At 37.9% G+C, this 16,829-nt stretch overlaps 1 protein-coding gene across 3 annotated transcripts in view; it reads right to left on the bottom strand.

The window, feature by feature from the left end:
* Positions 1–16,829, bottom strand: part of UPF2 (UPF2 regulator of nonsense mediated mRNA decay) — a 95,630-nt gene that overhangs the window by 39,332 nt on the left and 39,469 nt on the right. For all 3 annotated transcript variants that reach the window (XM_007129288.3, XM_055087832.1, XM_007129291.4), the window contains exons 9-11: positions 13,559–13,667; positions 4,874–4,987; positions 2,657–2,773 (exon numbers count right to left, since the gene is read on the bottom strand). In XM_007129288.3, the coding sequence (XP_007129350.1) occupies positions 2,657–2,773; positions 4,874–4,987; positions 13,559–13,667 (340 nt within the window). The remainder of the gene's footprint in view (positions 1–2,656; positions 2,774–4,873; positions 4,988–13,558; positions 13,668–16,829) is intronic.

Raw genomic sequence — 16,829 nt, 5'->3', positions numbered from 1 at the left:
TGGACCAATTTTAAAGTCTTTATTGAATTTGTTACAATATTGCTTCTGTTTTATGTTTTGGTTGTTTTTGGCCTCGAGGCATGTGGGATCTTAGCTCCCCCACCAGGGATGGAACCCACACCCCCTGCATTGGAAGGAGAAGTCTTAAGCACTGGACCGCCCGGGAAGTCCCCACGCCAAACTACTTTTAACATCAGCCAAGAATAATTTTAAATGCAAACCAGTTAAAAGGTTCTATGTGTTCCCAAACAAATATGGATATATTTTAGATCACCCCGTAAGCATTTGTGTGCTTCAAACCAAACTCTCCACCTCTTCCCTCCTCCTACTCCCTCATCTCTGTGACTGGTACCATCATCCTCTCAGATGCTCATGCTGGAATCCAGGGTCTTATCTTAGGGCCCTTTCTCTTCCTCACCCCTAGTATCTCACCATCACATCTCATCAGTTCTGCTTCCTAAAATTCTTCATACAGCCAGTTATTATTCCCCATCCCCCCATCCTTACCATTTCTTCATTGTTTTCCCCGTAGGTTTTGAAACAGCCGTTTCACTGTTCTGTCTACCTCTGGCCTCAGCCACCTCAGTTATCTCCTCCACACCGACCTTTCTAAAACCATAAATCTGATCATACCTATCCTACCTGCTTAACATCCTCTCTACCACTGGGGGAAAACCCTCGTTCCTTAGCACAGTGCTCACACTTGGGGCTGTGCCTACGTCTCCAGTCTTACCTGCAGCCTCTTGACTCAATGTATCTCTCTTCTCTGCCTCTGAGACTCAGGTGAGTCTCTAAAATAAACACCATTTTTTCCAGGAAACGTTTCCTGACATACCAAGACTAGATTAAATGCCTCTTCTATCTATACACATAATACCCTATGCTGACCCACAGTTATTATATTGCATCCCCCTCCCTGTGTTCCAATTGTCCATCTGTCTGAGTTATTAGACTGCAAATTCCATGAAGGTAGGAACTATCTTTCTCACTCTTATATCCCAAGGGTCTGACAGAAGAGTCAGACTCAATAAACACTCAATAAACACTGGGAAGCTGTTAGGGAAGATCTCTCCTGACTCATTCAGTCTGGCTTAAGTACTCCCTCCATGAGCCCATAAAATCTCTGCATACCTCTCTCTGTTAAAGCACTTAAAACGCTACACTGGAATTAGCACTAGATATGGACCACTTTGAGGATGGCAACTATGTTTCGTTTCTTTGTACTAACCACCCCCAACCAGCCATAACATCCCTGCAGAACTGAGTTCAGTGCCTAACACACAGGAGGAGCCCCAAAAGCATTATATGATAAACAAGGCTCCTACCCAGAAAGCAAGACAATCAATGATAAAGGCTAGGTGCTTTCGCTACAAGAGGGGGAAAGATCCGCTGAGTGAAGAAAACCAGTCGGGCAGGAAGAACTTTGGTTTCCAGCAATGGGATAAGTATCCACACCACCACAACTAGTAAACTTTCCCTAGCAAAAAGTAAACATAGAGGGTTCAATATTACAAATAAAATAGAGACTTTCTTTCTTTTTTTTTTTTTTTTTTTGCCGTATGCGGGCCTCTCACTGTGGTGGCCTCTCCCGTTGCAGAGCACAGGCTCCGGAAGCGCAGGCTCAGCGGCCATGGCCCACGGGCCCAGCCGCTCTGCGGCATGTGGGATCCTCTTGGACCGGGGCATGAACCCGTATCCCCTGCATCAGCAGGCGGACTCTCAACCACTGTGCCACCAGGGAAGCCCAAAATATAGACATTTTTAAAACCCTAAGCTTTCTTGGCATCTCTATTACATTTTCATATGCAGTGTCTCATTTAACCTTACCAGCTTGAGCCAAAGAGGAGGAAGAATTTTTTCTGTTACAATAAAAATTTGAACTTGGAATGAATATTATATGAATAAGCCTAGAGAAATTGTGGAAATAAAGTTCATGTGATGGCCTTCACATTATTTTTGTTTACTAGAAATAAATTCCCATTTTTTTTCATTTTAAATATTGCCAGAGAAGTATACAAGCTTACAACTAGATTCTAAAAAAATAACACACCTAGAGAAAACGACACAACACATCCGTAAAAGCAACACTGATGTGATGACAGTCTATTCCCGGGGAGTCCTAAACCAGGGCTAACACTGACACCCTCCCCCACCACACTCTCTCCCCTGCAAAGGCTGCAGTCGAATGCATGGGTATTACCAATAAGCATACTAACTTAATTGCTTGATAAACTTGATGGCCATGCTGGCATCCTAATTAGCTTAAGAAATATCTTCTCCCCCAAGTTAATTTTTCAAGCTTATGTTTTCCAATTTAAAAAATTTAAGCTTTATAATTTATGTACTTATGGCACAGTAACGATGTACCAAGAACATCCACAAAGAGGGCTCTAACACAATAGTATTTAGAGTACCTGCTCCTCTGCATCATTTGTAAAAAGTTATCTGGGGCTGAATTTAATCCCCCTTTACAATAGTGTGAACTCACTGGCAGTCAAATGAGAAAAATTCCTACAGCTCTCCAGGAATGGCTGGAGTTCTAGTTTAGGTAGAAGTGTTTAAATGGCAGAGCAAGATAAAAGGCACTTGTCAACATTTTTAACCCCTGGAGTAAATCAAGAACCTCAACCTCTTGCTAGGATTCTCAAGCCCTTACCAAAAGTACACTGGTCCTCAGGTGAGATTCTGGAGATCTGAAGAGAAATCTTCCACATGTTTCTAGTAGGGTACATGCCATTTCAATATGGTGATGGGAAAAGTCTGATAGAAGCATCTGTAAAAATAATAATGATGAAAAACCACAAAGACAACATTTCAATCCTATTAGAGAAAGAAAACATCATACACCTAATGTGTGCAACAAGTTTTAAAATGTCACTGTAAAAAGAAGAAAAGCTAAACACAACATTGTAAATCAACTATAATTCAATTAAAAAAAAAAACCTAGTCTACTTTAGATGCCAAGCTTCATCACTGGGTATCTTTGTGTTAGGCCATAAAATTTTATCTAAAAACTTCAGGATATTTAATGTCATTCCTCTTAGGTAGATATATGAAAACTAATTTATCAAAGCCCATTTTATATTTATCAGGAGATGCTATGCATTTAAGCAAATGCCACATACATAGCTAACATTTTCTAAATAGCTTTTTGGTTTTGGTTTATATGACATTTACCTTTAAACTTCTGACAACAAAAGCCTTACTGTATGAAATTTACAAACACATTACCACATTTTACTATTTATCCCCCCAATATTTTTCTGTGCACATTTTCTAAGCCAAAAAAGATTTACACATATCATTTAATAATTTGGTTTTTTTGGGCTAACATGAGTATTTTTCCACGTCTTTATTATCCTTCTATGGCATGATTTAAAGGGGGCATAGTACTTATAATATGAACTATACTAAAACTTAACTGATTCTTATTTATGGGACATCCAAATTGTTTACAATTTTTTGCTACTATAAACAATGGTGTGACAAACATTCTTGCAGATAAATTTGTGCACGTTTATGATTATTTCCTTAAAACAAATGTACAGAAATGAACCTGTGTCAAATAAATGTATATTCTTCCTATATATATCAGTAATTAATACAAAGAAATATACTAATATGTCTAAGTTGTTCATGGCATGATTCCTTTCAATGACAGAGTTGAAAAACTTTCACAACCTCTCTTAAAATGCTGTCCAAAGTTCCCCTAATGTACTTTGTAGTCTCCTGAGATGCTCCAAGTAGGTTTAGGAGACTTAACCCCTTGAATATTTACAATGCTTATTAATATTTTAAATACTCCTAAGAAATCATGCAGTAAAGAAACCTGTTAAACTCAGGGTTTTCCAAATGTATTTGAACCCATGAGACCCATTTTGTGTGACATACCTAGTAATATCTCAAAGAAATCAACTTGAACAAAAATTTGTTATTGTTAGTAATGACCAATTCCAAATGTAGAAGAATTATTTCATCTATGCTGCATCAGCTTTACCACACATAACTAGTTAGTTACTAATGAATATCTACCTTAATTCTATTGTGGACAAAAAAACATAATCTGAATAATTTCATTTTTTTTGAACTTGCTGAGACTTTCTTTTTGGTTGATTTTGGTAAATCAGCCATGTGCATTTGAAGAGATTATAAATTCTGATCCTGCTGGGTATAGTGTCAATTAGATTAAGGTTGTTAACTGTGTTGTTCAATCCTGAATATACTTACTAATGTTGTCTGCCTATGCTTTCAGCTACTAAAAGGTGTTTTCAAGTCTCTCACTGTAATTGTGGATTTATTTCTCTTTCCTTGTCGATTTTTTGCTTTATGTATTCTAAAAATGCAATACTGGACGCATACTGATTCAGGAAGGTAACACACATTCTTATTAAAAGGACCTCATCATCATTATGAACTATGCTTCTTTATTTCTAATAATGCTTTGTGCCTTAAAGCCTACTTTGTCTAATAATAAAACCAGGTGTTTTTATCTATTTATTTATTTTTAGTGCTTCCATGGTATATTTCCCCCATCTTTTTATTTTAGGCTTCCTGGTGTTAATATTTAAGGGCATCTTCCTTGTAGTCAGCATATAATGTTGTTGTTTTAATCAAGTCTTATATTCTTAAGGCTTTTACTTAATGTATTTTGTCCTTCTACATTTCATGTAATTACTGTTATATTTGTATCTACCATCTTATTATTTGTTCTCTATTTTGCTCATCTGTTTATTGTTCCTTTTTACTCCTTTTTTGTCTTCCTGTAGATTAATCAAATATTTCTTAATTACATCATTTCCCAGCACTTACAAACTGAAGCATTAAAACTTCAGATGTGTCTATTAAAAAATATTTCAAACGATTCACCACTAACCTTCAAACAATGCAGTGTATCATTTTTTGTGAACATCTTAAACTTAGTGAGTTCTCCAATAAAACGAACAGTTTTGTTCTTTGTTTCAATATTGATCTGGTCCTTTTTTCGTACCTACAAATTAAGAGAAGAGACATTGCTTAAATAATTAACACTTTGAAATCTGCGATAAGAATTGTTATCTTAATAAGACTGAATTCACTCTAGATATTTTTTAAAAATTTGGGTATAATTTCTTGCTACATTCAAATTATCTTAAGTTAAAGCAAAATAAGCTCTGTGGAACACCAGTGCCAGGACATGCTTTGCAAAACTGTTTCATGGTCAAATAATTTGGGGAAACAATGCATTTCATCAGCCTTAAGAGGCTCTCAAATAAAGAAACCTGTTTAACTTAATTTAATTTAATGTTTCTCAAATTTATTGGGCAACATAAACCCCTCTTTTGAAATGGTAACAACGACTAGTTTGCTAAATTAATATTATAAGGAATACACTTTAGGAAATGCTGCTTTAAAAATAAGAAACACCAAAAGCTCACTTAAGCAAAAATATTAAGGCTCAGTTAGTGTATTATAATTATGAACTATATACATTTTTTATTATAAATTCATTAGTACAATGAAATTTCCAATACAATCACTATTTTTTATCAACAGTCACAGTCATATATCAAAGTTCAAATTCTTTGCAAATATAAGCCCTCTACTTAGGCACACATTTCAAGCAATACTGAACATAACAAAATCCTATTACAACAGTACCATGTGAACAGACACGTCACGATAAATGTAATTGGATTTAACCTCAGAATTACATTTTCACCAGAAAACCAAACCTGTAGTCCAGAAGCCTTTTCTATGAACAATAACAATGATATGGTAGTGCTTTGAACTAGTTTAGTGTTCCTAATTTTTTCAGAGTACTATATCCTATCTTATTTGTTCCACATAACAACACTCTGAGAAAGGAGCAAAAGCTGTATAATTCTGATTTAATAGTTAAAACAACAACAGTAGAAGAACACAAAGCTGTCAAATGACCTGACCAAGGATCAGTACCAAAACCCCAGACTCCAAACTCGTACTTGAGAATTCCACTGCTCTGTCATGTGCTGGGATTCAAAATAAGTCCAAACCTCACCCGCACCTAGACAATTAGTAACAATCTTTTACGTAAGTATTAAACTTCTACATAGACAGCTTACACTTAATGGAATTTATCATCTTCCTTTTTAAGGACCTACTTTCTATAGCAAACAGAGGTAGGTTTTCACTTTTTAGATCTTTAGTGATAATTTTTTAACAAAACCATGTTTACTCACTTAAAAAAATCAGAGGAAATTAGAAACTCACTATAACTATAATCTAAAGTATCAATAAAACTGCAACTAAAAATAAAATCACAAAAACTCCACTTACAGAACTTTAATCACGTCATTCAAGCATACAAAATAGCTTTGAGATTAGAGACAAATAGAAAAAACTAGAACTAGATTCTAATTAGTCTATTAAACAAACTAATATTGAATAAATTTGACTATTTTTTCTAGCCTTGCAATTTAGCCTTCATAAAGGTGTTTTCACAAATAGGTGTTGGATAAGTACTGCATACAGAAAGCTCCTCTTGGGACTTCCCTGATGGCGCAGTGGTTAAGAATCTGCCTGCCAATGCAGGAGACACGGGTTTGAGCCCTGGTCCGGGAAGATCCCACATGCTGCGGAACAGCTAAGACCGTGCGCCACAACTACTGAGCCTGCACTCTAGAGCTCACAAGCCACAACTACTGAAGCCCGCACACCTAGAGCCCGTGGTCCACAACAAGAGAAGCCACCGCAATGAGAAGCCCGCGCACCACAATGAAGAGTAGACCCCGCTCACTGCAACTAGAGAAAGCCCGCATGCAGCAACGAAGATCCAAGGCAGCCAAAAATAAATAAATAAATTTATATATTTTTTAAAAAGCTCCTCTTATTAATTTATCTTATTCTGTGAACTCCAGGGCAAGTTTAATCCATACTCTAGATTAAGAGGGTAGACTCTGGACCAGATCTGCTAGGTTTAATTCCCAGCTTTATCACTTACTGTTATTTAAACTCTGTGCCTCAGTTTCCTCATCTGTAAAATGGAACTAATGAAAGTAACCTATATCATACGGTTGTGAGTCTTAAGTGAACTGATACATACATACAAAGCACAATCAATAGTGACTGGGACCACGAAGAGTTCACTAAGTATTAGCCATTATTAATATTATCCACATTTGTACATTGTATCGCTAATACATTGACACAAAAGCAATATTCACTGAGTGAACAAATTAATGAAAATGCTTAATGTTTATATACATATTGCAGCGACGTGAAAGAGTAAAAGATCTACAGTCCCAAGACCTGAGGTCCTGTGGTCATTTCATACCATTTGGGGTGGGGGTAGGGGTATATAAACTTGGACAATGCATATAAAACTTCCTGAACCTACTGGCTCACTTGGTAAAATAAGGGTAAAAATACGGATGATGATGATGGGGCAGTAATGATGATAACTATACATCACTTGATACTAAGCAATTAAGGTCTAGGACAAAAGAGTATACAAACTTTAAAATGATGCTTGAGAAGTGTTTTAAATGATGCCGTAAAATACTTCTGAGTGAGAAATAAAAAGTGTTAAAAAAATTGTACATAAAATATAAAAGCATCCATAAAAAACTACAGAAGAAAAGAAGTAAAGAAAATATACTAAAATATTAACAAGGTTTGCTTTAAGTGATGAAATTATGAGGTTCCCCCTCCTTTCTTCTTTATATATTTTCTAAATCACCCACACTGAGCATGTGTTTCTTTTACAGTTAAAGAAACGTAGAAATAGAAAAAGGATAAAGAAGCATTTCAAAAATGATATACTGAAGCTGAATCTTTAGAGGGAGTAGGGCTGGGAAATACATATACATGTTTTTAAAAGTCTCCCTGGGTGATTCTGGATGCACAAGCTCTTAACAACTGTGCTGTGGAGATCATACAATTTAAGTATTACTGAGCATCACAATTTACAAAACACATAGCATAGTGTATCATTCACAATTATTCCTAAATATTATTGAAGTTAAGGAGGTACAATCTAACTAACATGACGAGATTGTCATGTTAGAATTTTTAAATGAAGTATTAGAAATCAATTATCTCACTCCCTCATTTTCAGATGAAAAAACTGAAGGCTTTTCAAAAGACTGTGACATAAAAAACAGACTAACTTATTCTGACTCCTCATTTAATTTTCCAATCTCATTTGTTGACTCTATGATCAAATGGTATGTCAAACACTTCTGCAAAAGTAAATACAGATGAATTAACAATGTAAAATTTTCTATATATTTTTAGTTCAATAATGTTTCAGATTTTACTTACATCATCAAATTTAGCAAAAATGCTGCTTACAACTCATTTATTAATAACAGCTGGAATTGAGATTACTCAAATAACTAAATTCATATACATTAATAAAAACTCTTCAGATATGTCAAGATACAAAAGTAAGAATTTCCAAGGCCTCTCATTCATTATTCCCCTGGAGGAAGAACCCTTTGTCCCAAACCGGCCCCTCTATAAGTTCACCCAAATATTATATTTTCTGTCCTCCATAATTTGCTCATTTTCTTTTACATAAACATTCATTCATTCAACTAATTTTTTGGAAAATCCACTACACTCTAAACACTAAGTAGGCACTGGTTTATAAATAAGTAAATCTGCCTTCAAAGAAACTTATTTATTTTATTCTAGGGACCACTGATCTCCAAAGTAGGGAGGGCAAGACTCTTGATCTACTGGGTATGGGGAAAAAGAAATGTTGAAACATCTATTTATGTTTCTGTTTTTTATCTCATACTTTTAAAGTTATTTTTGTATGTTTTATGATATACATAAAATATCTGGTAGAATTACAAATGCATATAATTTATAAATAAATATGCCTATACTGGGATATGTGGTCAACTTATTTTACCAACAGAGAGGTTTGATCAAAAAAGTTAGAAGACCACTGATTTCAAAAACGTAGATCAGTGAGGGTGATATGGCTACATTTAAATAAAAGTTGTCTTCTCCATTATTAAAGAAATAGGGGGCTTTCCTGGTGGCGCAGTGGTTGAGAGTCCACCTGCCGATGCAGGGGACACGGGTTCGTGCCCTGGTCCGGGAAGATCCCACATGCCGCGGAGCGGCTGGGCCCATGAGCCATGGCCGCTGAGCCTGCGCATCCGGAGCCTGTGCTCCACAACGGGAGAGGCCACAACAGTGAGAGGCCCGCGTACCGCAAAAAAAAAAAAAAAAAAAAAAAAAGAAGTAGGCCTTGCTAAAAATGTGGAGGACACAGAAAACTAGAAAGGAAAAAAATTTCGCATAACCCCACTATCCAAAGACAGCCACTGGCAGCATACTGATATACAATTTTTTCTAGTCTTTACTTGCCAAGAATTTTAACATAACTATAAATTTATTATGTGTAAGATTTTAGAGCTTGCTTTTTTTCCCCTTAAAAAAAGCACTTTAGTAGAGAATGGACTTGAGGACACGGGGAGGGGAAGGGTAAGCTGGGACGAAGTGAGAGAGTAGCGTGGACATATATACATTACCAAATGTAAACTTGATAGCTAGTGGGAAGCAGCTGCATAGCACAGGGAGATCAGCTTGGTGCTTTCTGACCACCTAGAGGGGTGGGATAGGAAGGATGCGGGGGAGACACAAGAGGGAGGAGATATGGGGATATATGGATATGTGTCGCTGATTCTCTTTGTTATAAAGCAGAAACTAACACACCACTGTAAAGCAATTATACTCCAATAAAAATGTTTAAAAAAAAAAGCACTTTCTCTATGATTTGAAAACTTTTTAGTAAACAAGACTTTCAATGGTTCTATATCATTTCAGCATTGTGATTATACGACCATTTTCTTAATCCATTGTTGGACTTCTAGATTATTTTCCTTTTTTTCCCTATTACAATTCATGATGTGAATAAAGCTTTTGGGGGTACTTAGGATTGTTTACTTGGGACAGATTTCCAGAGTTGTCCACTGTATGAATGCCTCTAAGGATCTTGAAACATACTGCCAAATTCCTTCTCCAAATTCCAATCTCAAGTATATGTGATGGTTTCTCATTGTTATTACCTTCACTAACCTGTTAGTCAAATTAGCAAATCCGTTGCTTTAACTAGAATTTCTTTGACTACCAGGTGAGATTTCATACTGTTTTGCTAACCAGCGTTATTTCTCAGGTGAGGTTCTTAAGCACGGGACAAATAGGATCAATTGTGACAATATGTTGGAGCTGGATAGAAGCCAGAGATGGGAAACCTGGTGAAACAGCTATTCTCCTAATTCAAGCTACAGAGAGTGAAAGACAGCGGCACTGGGAATGAAGGGGAGACGCTGGCCTTGAGGAGGTGTTTTAGCAGATATATCAATAGAATTTGGCAAATTTGGCTCCCGAATGTCAGAGGGGCAAAAATAGATGTATTTCCCTCAGTGATTAGATAAAATACATTGCAAATTTATAGGGAGAATATAGAAGCCGGTATAAGAAAGTGAAGGATAAAGACATTTTTGAGAAGAAAATGAGTTTTATGGATGTATTTAACTAAAAGTACATGAGAACTTATTAAGCACCAGGAGAGAGGTTCTGGCAAGAGATATATACGTGAGGCTGCTGGGAAATAGATGCCATCTGAACCCCAGGTAAACTGTGTTCCATCATAAAGGAGGGTGAAGGAAGTCTGGGGAAGGAACACCAACATATAAACTCAGCTGGAAAAAAGAGCAAAGGATATTGAGGAGAGTAGTCATATAAGTGAGAAGCAGGAGAGAGTGGTAGTAGAGAAGAGGTAATTAGTATTATAATGACATCTGTGTGATGAGCTTTATATGAATTATCTCGTTTAATCAGTAAGAACAATCCCATTTTAAAAGATACAGGGCTTCCCTGGTGGCGCAGTGGTTGAGAGTCCACCTGCTGATGCAGGGAACATGGGTTCGTGCCCCGGTCTGGGAGGATCCCACATGCCGCGGAGCAGCTGGGCCCGTGAGCCATGGTCGCGGAGCCTGCGCGTCCGGAGCCTGTGCTCCGCAATGGGAGACGGAGCCTATGCTCCGCAATGGGAGAGGCCACAACAGTGAGAGGTCCATGTACCGCAAAAAAAAAAAAAAAGATACAAATTGGAACTTCCCTGGTGGCTCAGTGAAGAAGAAGAATCCGCCTGCCAATGCAGGGGACACAGGTTCGAGCCCTGGTCCGGGAAGATCCCACATGCCACAGAGCAACTAAGCCCGTGCGCCACAACTACTGAGCCTGCCTTTTAGAGCCCGCAAGCCACAACTACTGAGCCCGCGTGCCACAACTACTGAAGCCCTCGCGCCTAGAGCCCGTGCTTCACAACAAGAGAAGCCACCGCAATGAAGAGTAGCCCCCGCTTGCCGCAACTAGAGAAAGCCCACGTGCAGCAACGAAGACCCAACGCAGCCAAAAATAAATAAATAAATAAATTTATTAAAATACAAATTATCCCACTTAACAAGCAAGGAAATCGAGGTATGGAGCACTTAAGTAACTTGGCCAAAGTTACAATGCTAGTATGTGGTAGAGTCAGAATGAGTTTCCTAAAAGGCAGGAGAGTCCAGCAATTCAGAATCTGCAGGGACATCAACTAGGATGAGGCGATTAGGAGGACACTGGTGGTTTCTGCCAGGGCACTATGATGGTAAAACAAAGGGTAAACGTCAGAAGTGCAAGAGACACGTATACTCTACAACATCAAACAAGAAGGAAATGAAAAAGGATGGGGGGAGAGGTGCAGTTGAGGAAATTTTTCCTGTTTTTATTTTAAGGATGGGAGAGTGTTGAGCACATTTATTGCCTGATAAAAAGTCAATGGCAAAGTCTGCAGATTTGAGGGTGGGAAAGGCTAGACCCTGGAGGAAGCAGAGGTGATCGACGACATCAAGTGCCCTCTCTTCTCTCCCCTGAGAACAGTTCCCAAATATACTCTGGAATCCTGATACTCTTCTAGTTGTAATGAAACCTTACAACAATAACAAAAATGCCAATTCCCTCAACTCTCACCCCAATTTTCAAAGATGGGATGGGAAGTACACATGAACAGAATTTTCTTAATTTTAGGTTTCTCACCAAAAGCACTAATTATGCTTGGTCCAGCAACTCATGTTTTGTTTGACTGTGGCTTTGGTGGAGGGCTATACACATGTAACTCATACAATGCGGTCATACTGCCTGCTAGTAAAACAGTGTCTTGTCTGTATCTGTATGATGGGATTAAAATACCAACAGTATGACTTCAGACGCATCTGCCCCCAGAACTAGCAGCATGTAACAGTGCGTCTTTTGAGTGACTGTATATTCAGTCCCTTCCAGGAGGCTCACAGTGCTCAATACCCTATTAAAGCTTTGAGAATTCTTACCATAAAACAAAAGCAAAACGGTTTAACTTTCTGGATCTCAGTGTTTCCAAACTTCTCTAGACACAGAAACCTGTCCTTGATTAATATTATCTATGAAAGTCTGAAACACACTTCAGCAAAAAAGCTGGCCCAGAAAAATCTTAGCCACAAATCTCATACTAACAAATTAACACCCATGGTAAGAAGCCTTTAGAGACCATTCCACCCCTCACACAGACTTTTGCTTCCTCTGGACTCAAGGCACTGACTCTCCAACAATTCATTTGGCAATTAAGCATGCATTTCCTTATAATATCAAATTTATTTAGGGCTTAAATTTTTATTTCACTCTTGCTTTTATGAGTATTTATGCCTTATCTTCCCAATTACATCATGAGATTCCTGACCTCAGGAATTATGTCTGTTCTGGTGCTCAGCCATACTACCGATTTGTGTATAGCTAGTGCAATGAAATGCATATTGAGCAGAGCAAACATTTATTTGCATTCCAAGCAACTTGCTATATAAAGCTAAATTTTACAAACACAATTTTTCCATGGGCATACATGAACACTTGCATTTCATGTCTTTTCAAATTCTACCAATGTTCACTTTCAATCACCGCTAAGGTATCCTTTTACTCCTTTCAAGCCTGTATCCACAAGATGGTGGGGTAACATGGGTTTGAGAGAACCACTCATGGGCACTCGATTAAGAATCTTTCTTCAAGCTAAAGATTCTTAAGGCAAGAATCAATAAAAACATGGTCTATGACAGCATTCACTGAGATCAGAGCATTTACGCAACTTCGTGTGCCCCAAACGTTGGACCCCCAACACCTAAATAGGCATCCTACAGGCACTGTGTGCCCTGACTTGTCATGGCCAAGCCTATGTTTCTTCTGGAAACACCAATGAGGCCTGCTGGCTCTCTTGACCTTGGAGAATGTTTTTACTTTACAAAAGCAAGAAGTGCAGAACCTACAATGGGAAAACAAGGTAGCAGCAACAGCTCATCTCCAAATTGGAATAGCATTTATCAATTTCAAGCTTTGTTGAGTAGATTCACATTTTAAAAATTCAGAAGCCCATACATTCTGAACTGTTATACCACTATCAAGTTTCAAAATGTGCTTACCAATAAAATAATCATATTTTTAAACTAAAGAATCCTCACTCATAAGTGTGTGTGTATATATATATATATAACAAAATAAATGCTTAAATACATACATGAAATCTGAAATCCCCCCTCAGCATGGAACAAAGATCCTCTGCTACATCAGACATGCAGGGATGCAATGTAGCAACCAATCTTGCATAAAATGGTAGCAAATCCAACCTGCAAAAGTTACATGTGATATGTGTAAAAGGAAAGGCACACCAGAAATAACTCATTTTAAAATTTAAACTTTCTCTGATATATTCACACATTAAATGATTATAAAAACTAATAATAATCATACAGACATGCCTATGTATTGCCATCATAATGAAGTATTTGGAAATTCAATTTGCCTTGTGGAAGTTTATTAATAATCTGGTATTTTCCATTCAGTACATTTACTGCACATCTGCAATTTTCATCGAGTACTCAATTTTTATAAAATATGAAATACCAAGCAAAGAAAATATGGCTTAAAGTTTTAATCACATAATTACTGAGTAAATAAACAAAGATAAACAGTATAAAACAATCCTTTTAAATCATTTCCTTCATTTATCCATGGATAAGTTATTTCAAAACCTCAATGTAAAGTAAAAGGGTAACCAATAACCAAAAGGGTATCTAAGAAGTCAAAAAAAAAAAAAATCACAAAACCCACACACTAACTTATTCTACCCATTATAGAATCCACTCAGATTCTCACACGGGGCTTCTCGATTCTTACTCAGGACAATAAACGCAAATCTGCATTTCCTCATGCTGCTGTCCCCTTTCATCACCAGAGCACTTTCTCATCAAATTTGGATGCAACTCCAGATTCCAGCACTCCAGGCAGCCACTACTAATCAGAATCAACACACAAGCTAAAAGTTTATTTTCCATTCCTGCCACAGACATTATTTTATAAAACTTGATTATCCAATGATTCAACACTCAGCAGACCAGACTCTGAAGATGAGAAGCCATGAGGAACTAATAAAAGCAGCTGCACTGACAGCAGCAAGTAATGGGAGCTGACAGGGAGGAAGGAAGGAAAAAACTAGAAAAATTCAAAGCAAGAGCTCAAAAACTACGACAGGGGCTTCCCTGGTGGCGCAGTGGTTGAGGGTCCGCCTTCCGATGTGGGGGACGCGGGTTCGTGCCCCGGTCCGGGAGGATCCCACGTGCCGCGGAGCGCCTGGGCCCGTGAGCCATGGCCGCCGAGCCTGCGCATCCGGAGCCTGTGCTCCGCAATGGGAGAGGCCACAGCAGTGAGAGGCCCACGTACCGCAAAAAACTACGACAACCCGAAGCCATTTAGAACAGACAAATAATTCTACAAGTCTTACATATCCCTGAACATATATCACTATACTACAGAACTTGAAAACAGTGTGATCATCAGAGAAAACTCTGCCTACCATGAAAGGCTGAGAATTAGACCTGGAAAACTCAGAAGGGACATAGTGAAGGAAGGAAGAAGGGATGCATGTCCCTGAACATATCACTATACTACAGAACTTGAAAACAGTGTGATCATCAGAGAAAACTCTGCCTACCATGAAAGGCTGAGAATTAGACCTGGAAAACTCAGAAGGGACATAGTGAAGGAAGGAAGAAGGGACAGAAACTTGAAAGGTGGAGTCAAGGAGAGGAAAGTGCTCAAATTCATGCCTAAGGAGCTTCAAAAACTTTGTATTCCTCTTTGACCATTATAATTTCCTTTAAAACTTATCACGTTATTTTTCTTACCAAGGTGCCAGGCCCTGTCCTAGGCATCCAATTTCCATTATTTATCTTGTTGATCCTGATAACCACCCCATCAGGTAGACATTATAATCACCATTTCGGAAATAAGACTACAGAGGTTGAGAGAAGTCAAGAATATGGTGGCTCTGTAAAAGTACCTCAAAAAATTTTAAATGCATTATACCCTTCTTTAAAGAAATGAGAAGTACAGTCCATTAGATAAAGAGCTGAATCAAAACATTTAGTGTTAAGCTTTATTTTAAATGTTTCTTTAAATTATTTTAGAAGTTTTATCAATTGAAGGTTAAGTTCCTGTCACACAGAAAATGCACACGTGGGTCACATTACTCCTTGCTGATGTTACAAAAAAAGAGGTATCCTGTAAGACACTCTCACAAATATGTAATAATTTTCTTAACGTCTGCTAGTGCAGGAAAAAAAAAAAGCCTAGGGCAACTGCACATGTAATTTTCATGCATAATAGATGGATTCATACTAATACCAAATTTACTTTCTAAATTTTCAAACTTTAGTTAGATTATATTTTAATATATTATTATATTTTAGTTGGAACATTAGCTTTTTCATATCCACTTTAGCAACAAATACTTTTTTTCTCAGTTCATGATCAATTACAAATATAGGACTTTAAACCTATGCCCCAGGTTCTACCCCTCCCAACTGCCACAACTACAGGTCAGAAAAATAAGACTCAAGAGTTGAGGTCATGGGATAACAAAGAGTAATGCACTGGGAGTCAGGAGGCTCAGGTTCTAATTCTCTCAAACAGCACTTCTGTGACCTCAGGAATTGACCTGACCTCATCTCCTACTATTCTGTCCAGTCTCACCGGACCCCCAGTAATCCTCAGAGCCTCAGCACTGGCTCTTCTCAGTAGCTGGAGTCTGCTTTCCCCAAATATCTCCGCACTTACTCCCTCACAAAGGTCAAGTCTTAGTTCCAATGACACCCCCTCCATGAGACCCATTCTGAATACACCATTGAAACTGCAAATCCATCCCACCCCCCAGCCCCTTACCCTGCACTATTATTTTTTTAAATAAGAGTTTATCACCTTCTAATGTATATAATTTACTTACTTGTTCATAGGTGCTTGATAGATATTTCTTAGATACTGTCAGCTTTTATTCTAAAATATTCTTCATATTAATGAAGTATCATCCAATTTTTATAAGAATAATATTAAATTTGATCAAGTTTTATATTATATCAAACAAGCACTAGTTTATCAAATATCTTTTTTTAATTAATTTATTTATTTATTTATTTTTGGCCGAGTTGGGTCTTTGTTTCTGCGGGCGGGCTTCCCCTAGTTGCAGTGAGCAGGGGCTACTCTTCGTTGCGGTGCGTGGGCTCTAGGCACGCAGGCTTCAGTAGTTGTGGCTGGCGGGCTCTAGAGCACAGGCTCAGTAGTTGTGGTGCACGGGCTTAGCTGCTGCTCAGCATGTGGGATCTTCCAGGACCAGGGCTAGAATCCGTGTCCCCTGCATTGGCAGGCGGATTCTTAACCACTGCGCCACCAGGGAAGCCCTATCAAATATCTTTTATGCAGTCAATGGGGTAATCATATAGTTTATTTTCCCTACT

This window comes from Physeter macrocephalus, chromosome 11 (assembly GCF_002837175.3).
Source record: "Physeter macrocephalus isolate SW-GA chromosome 11, ASM283717v5, whole genome shotgun sequence".
NCBI classification, from domain to species: Eukaryota; Metazoa; Chordata; class Mammalia; order Artiodactyla; family Physeteridae; genus Physeter; species Physeter macrocephalus.
Note: the sequence above shows the minus strand (reverse complement) of the source record. Positions and strands in the feature narration are given on the sequence as shown.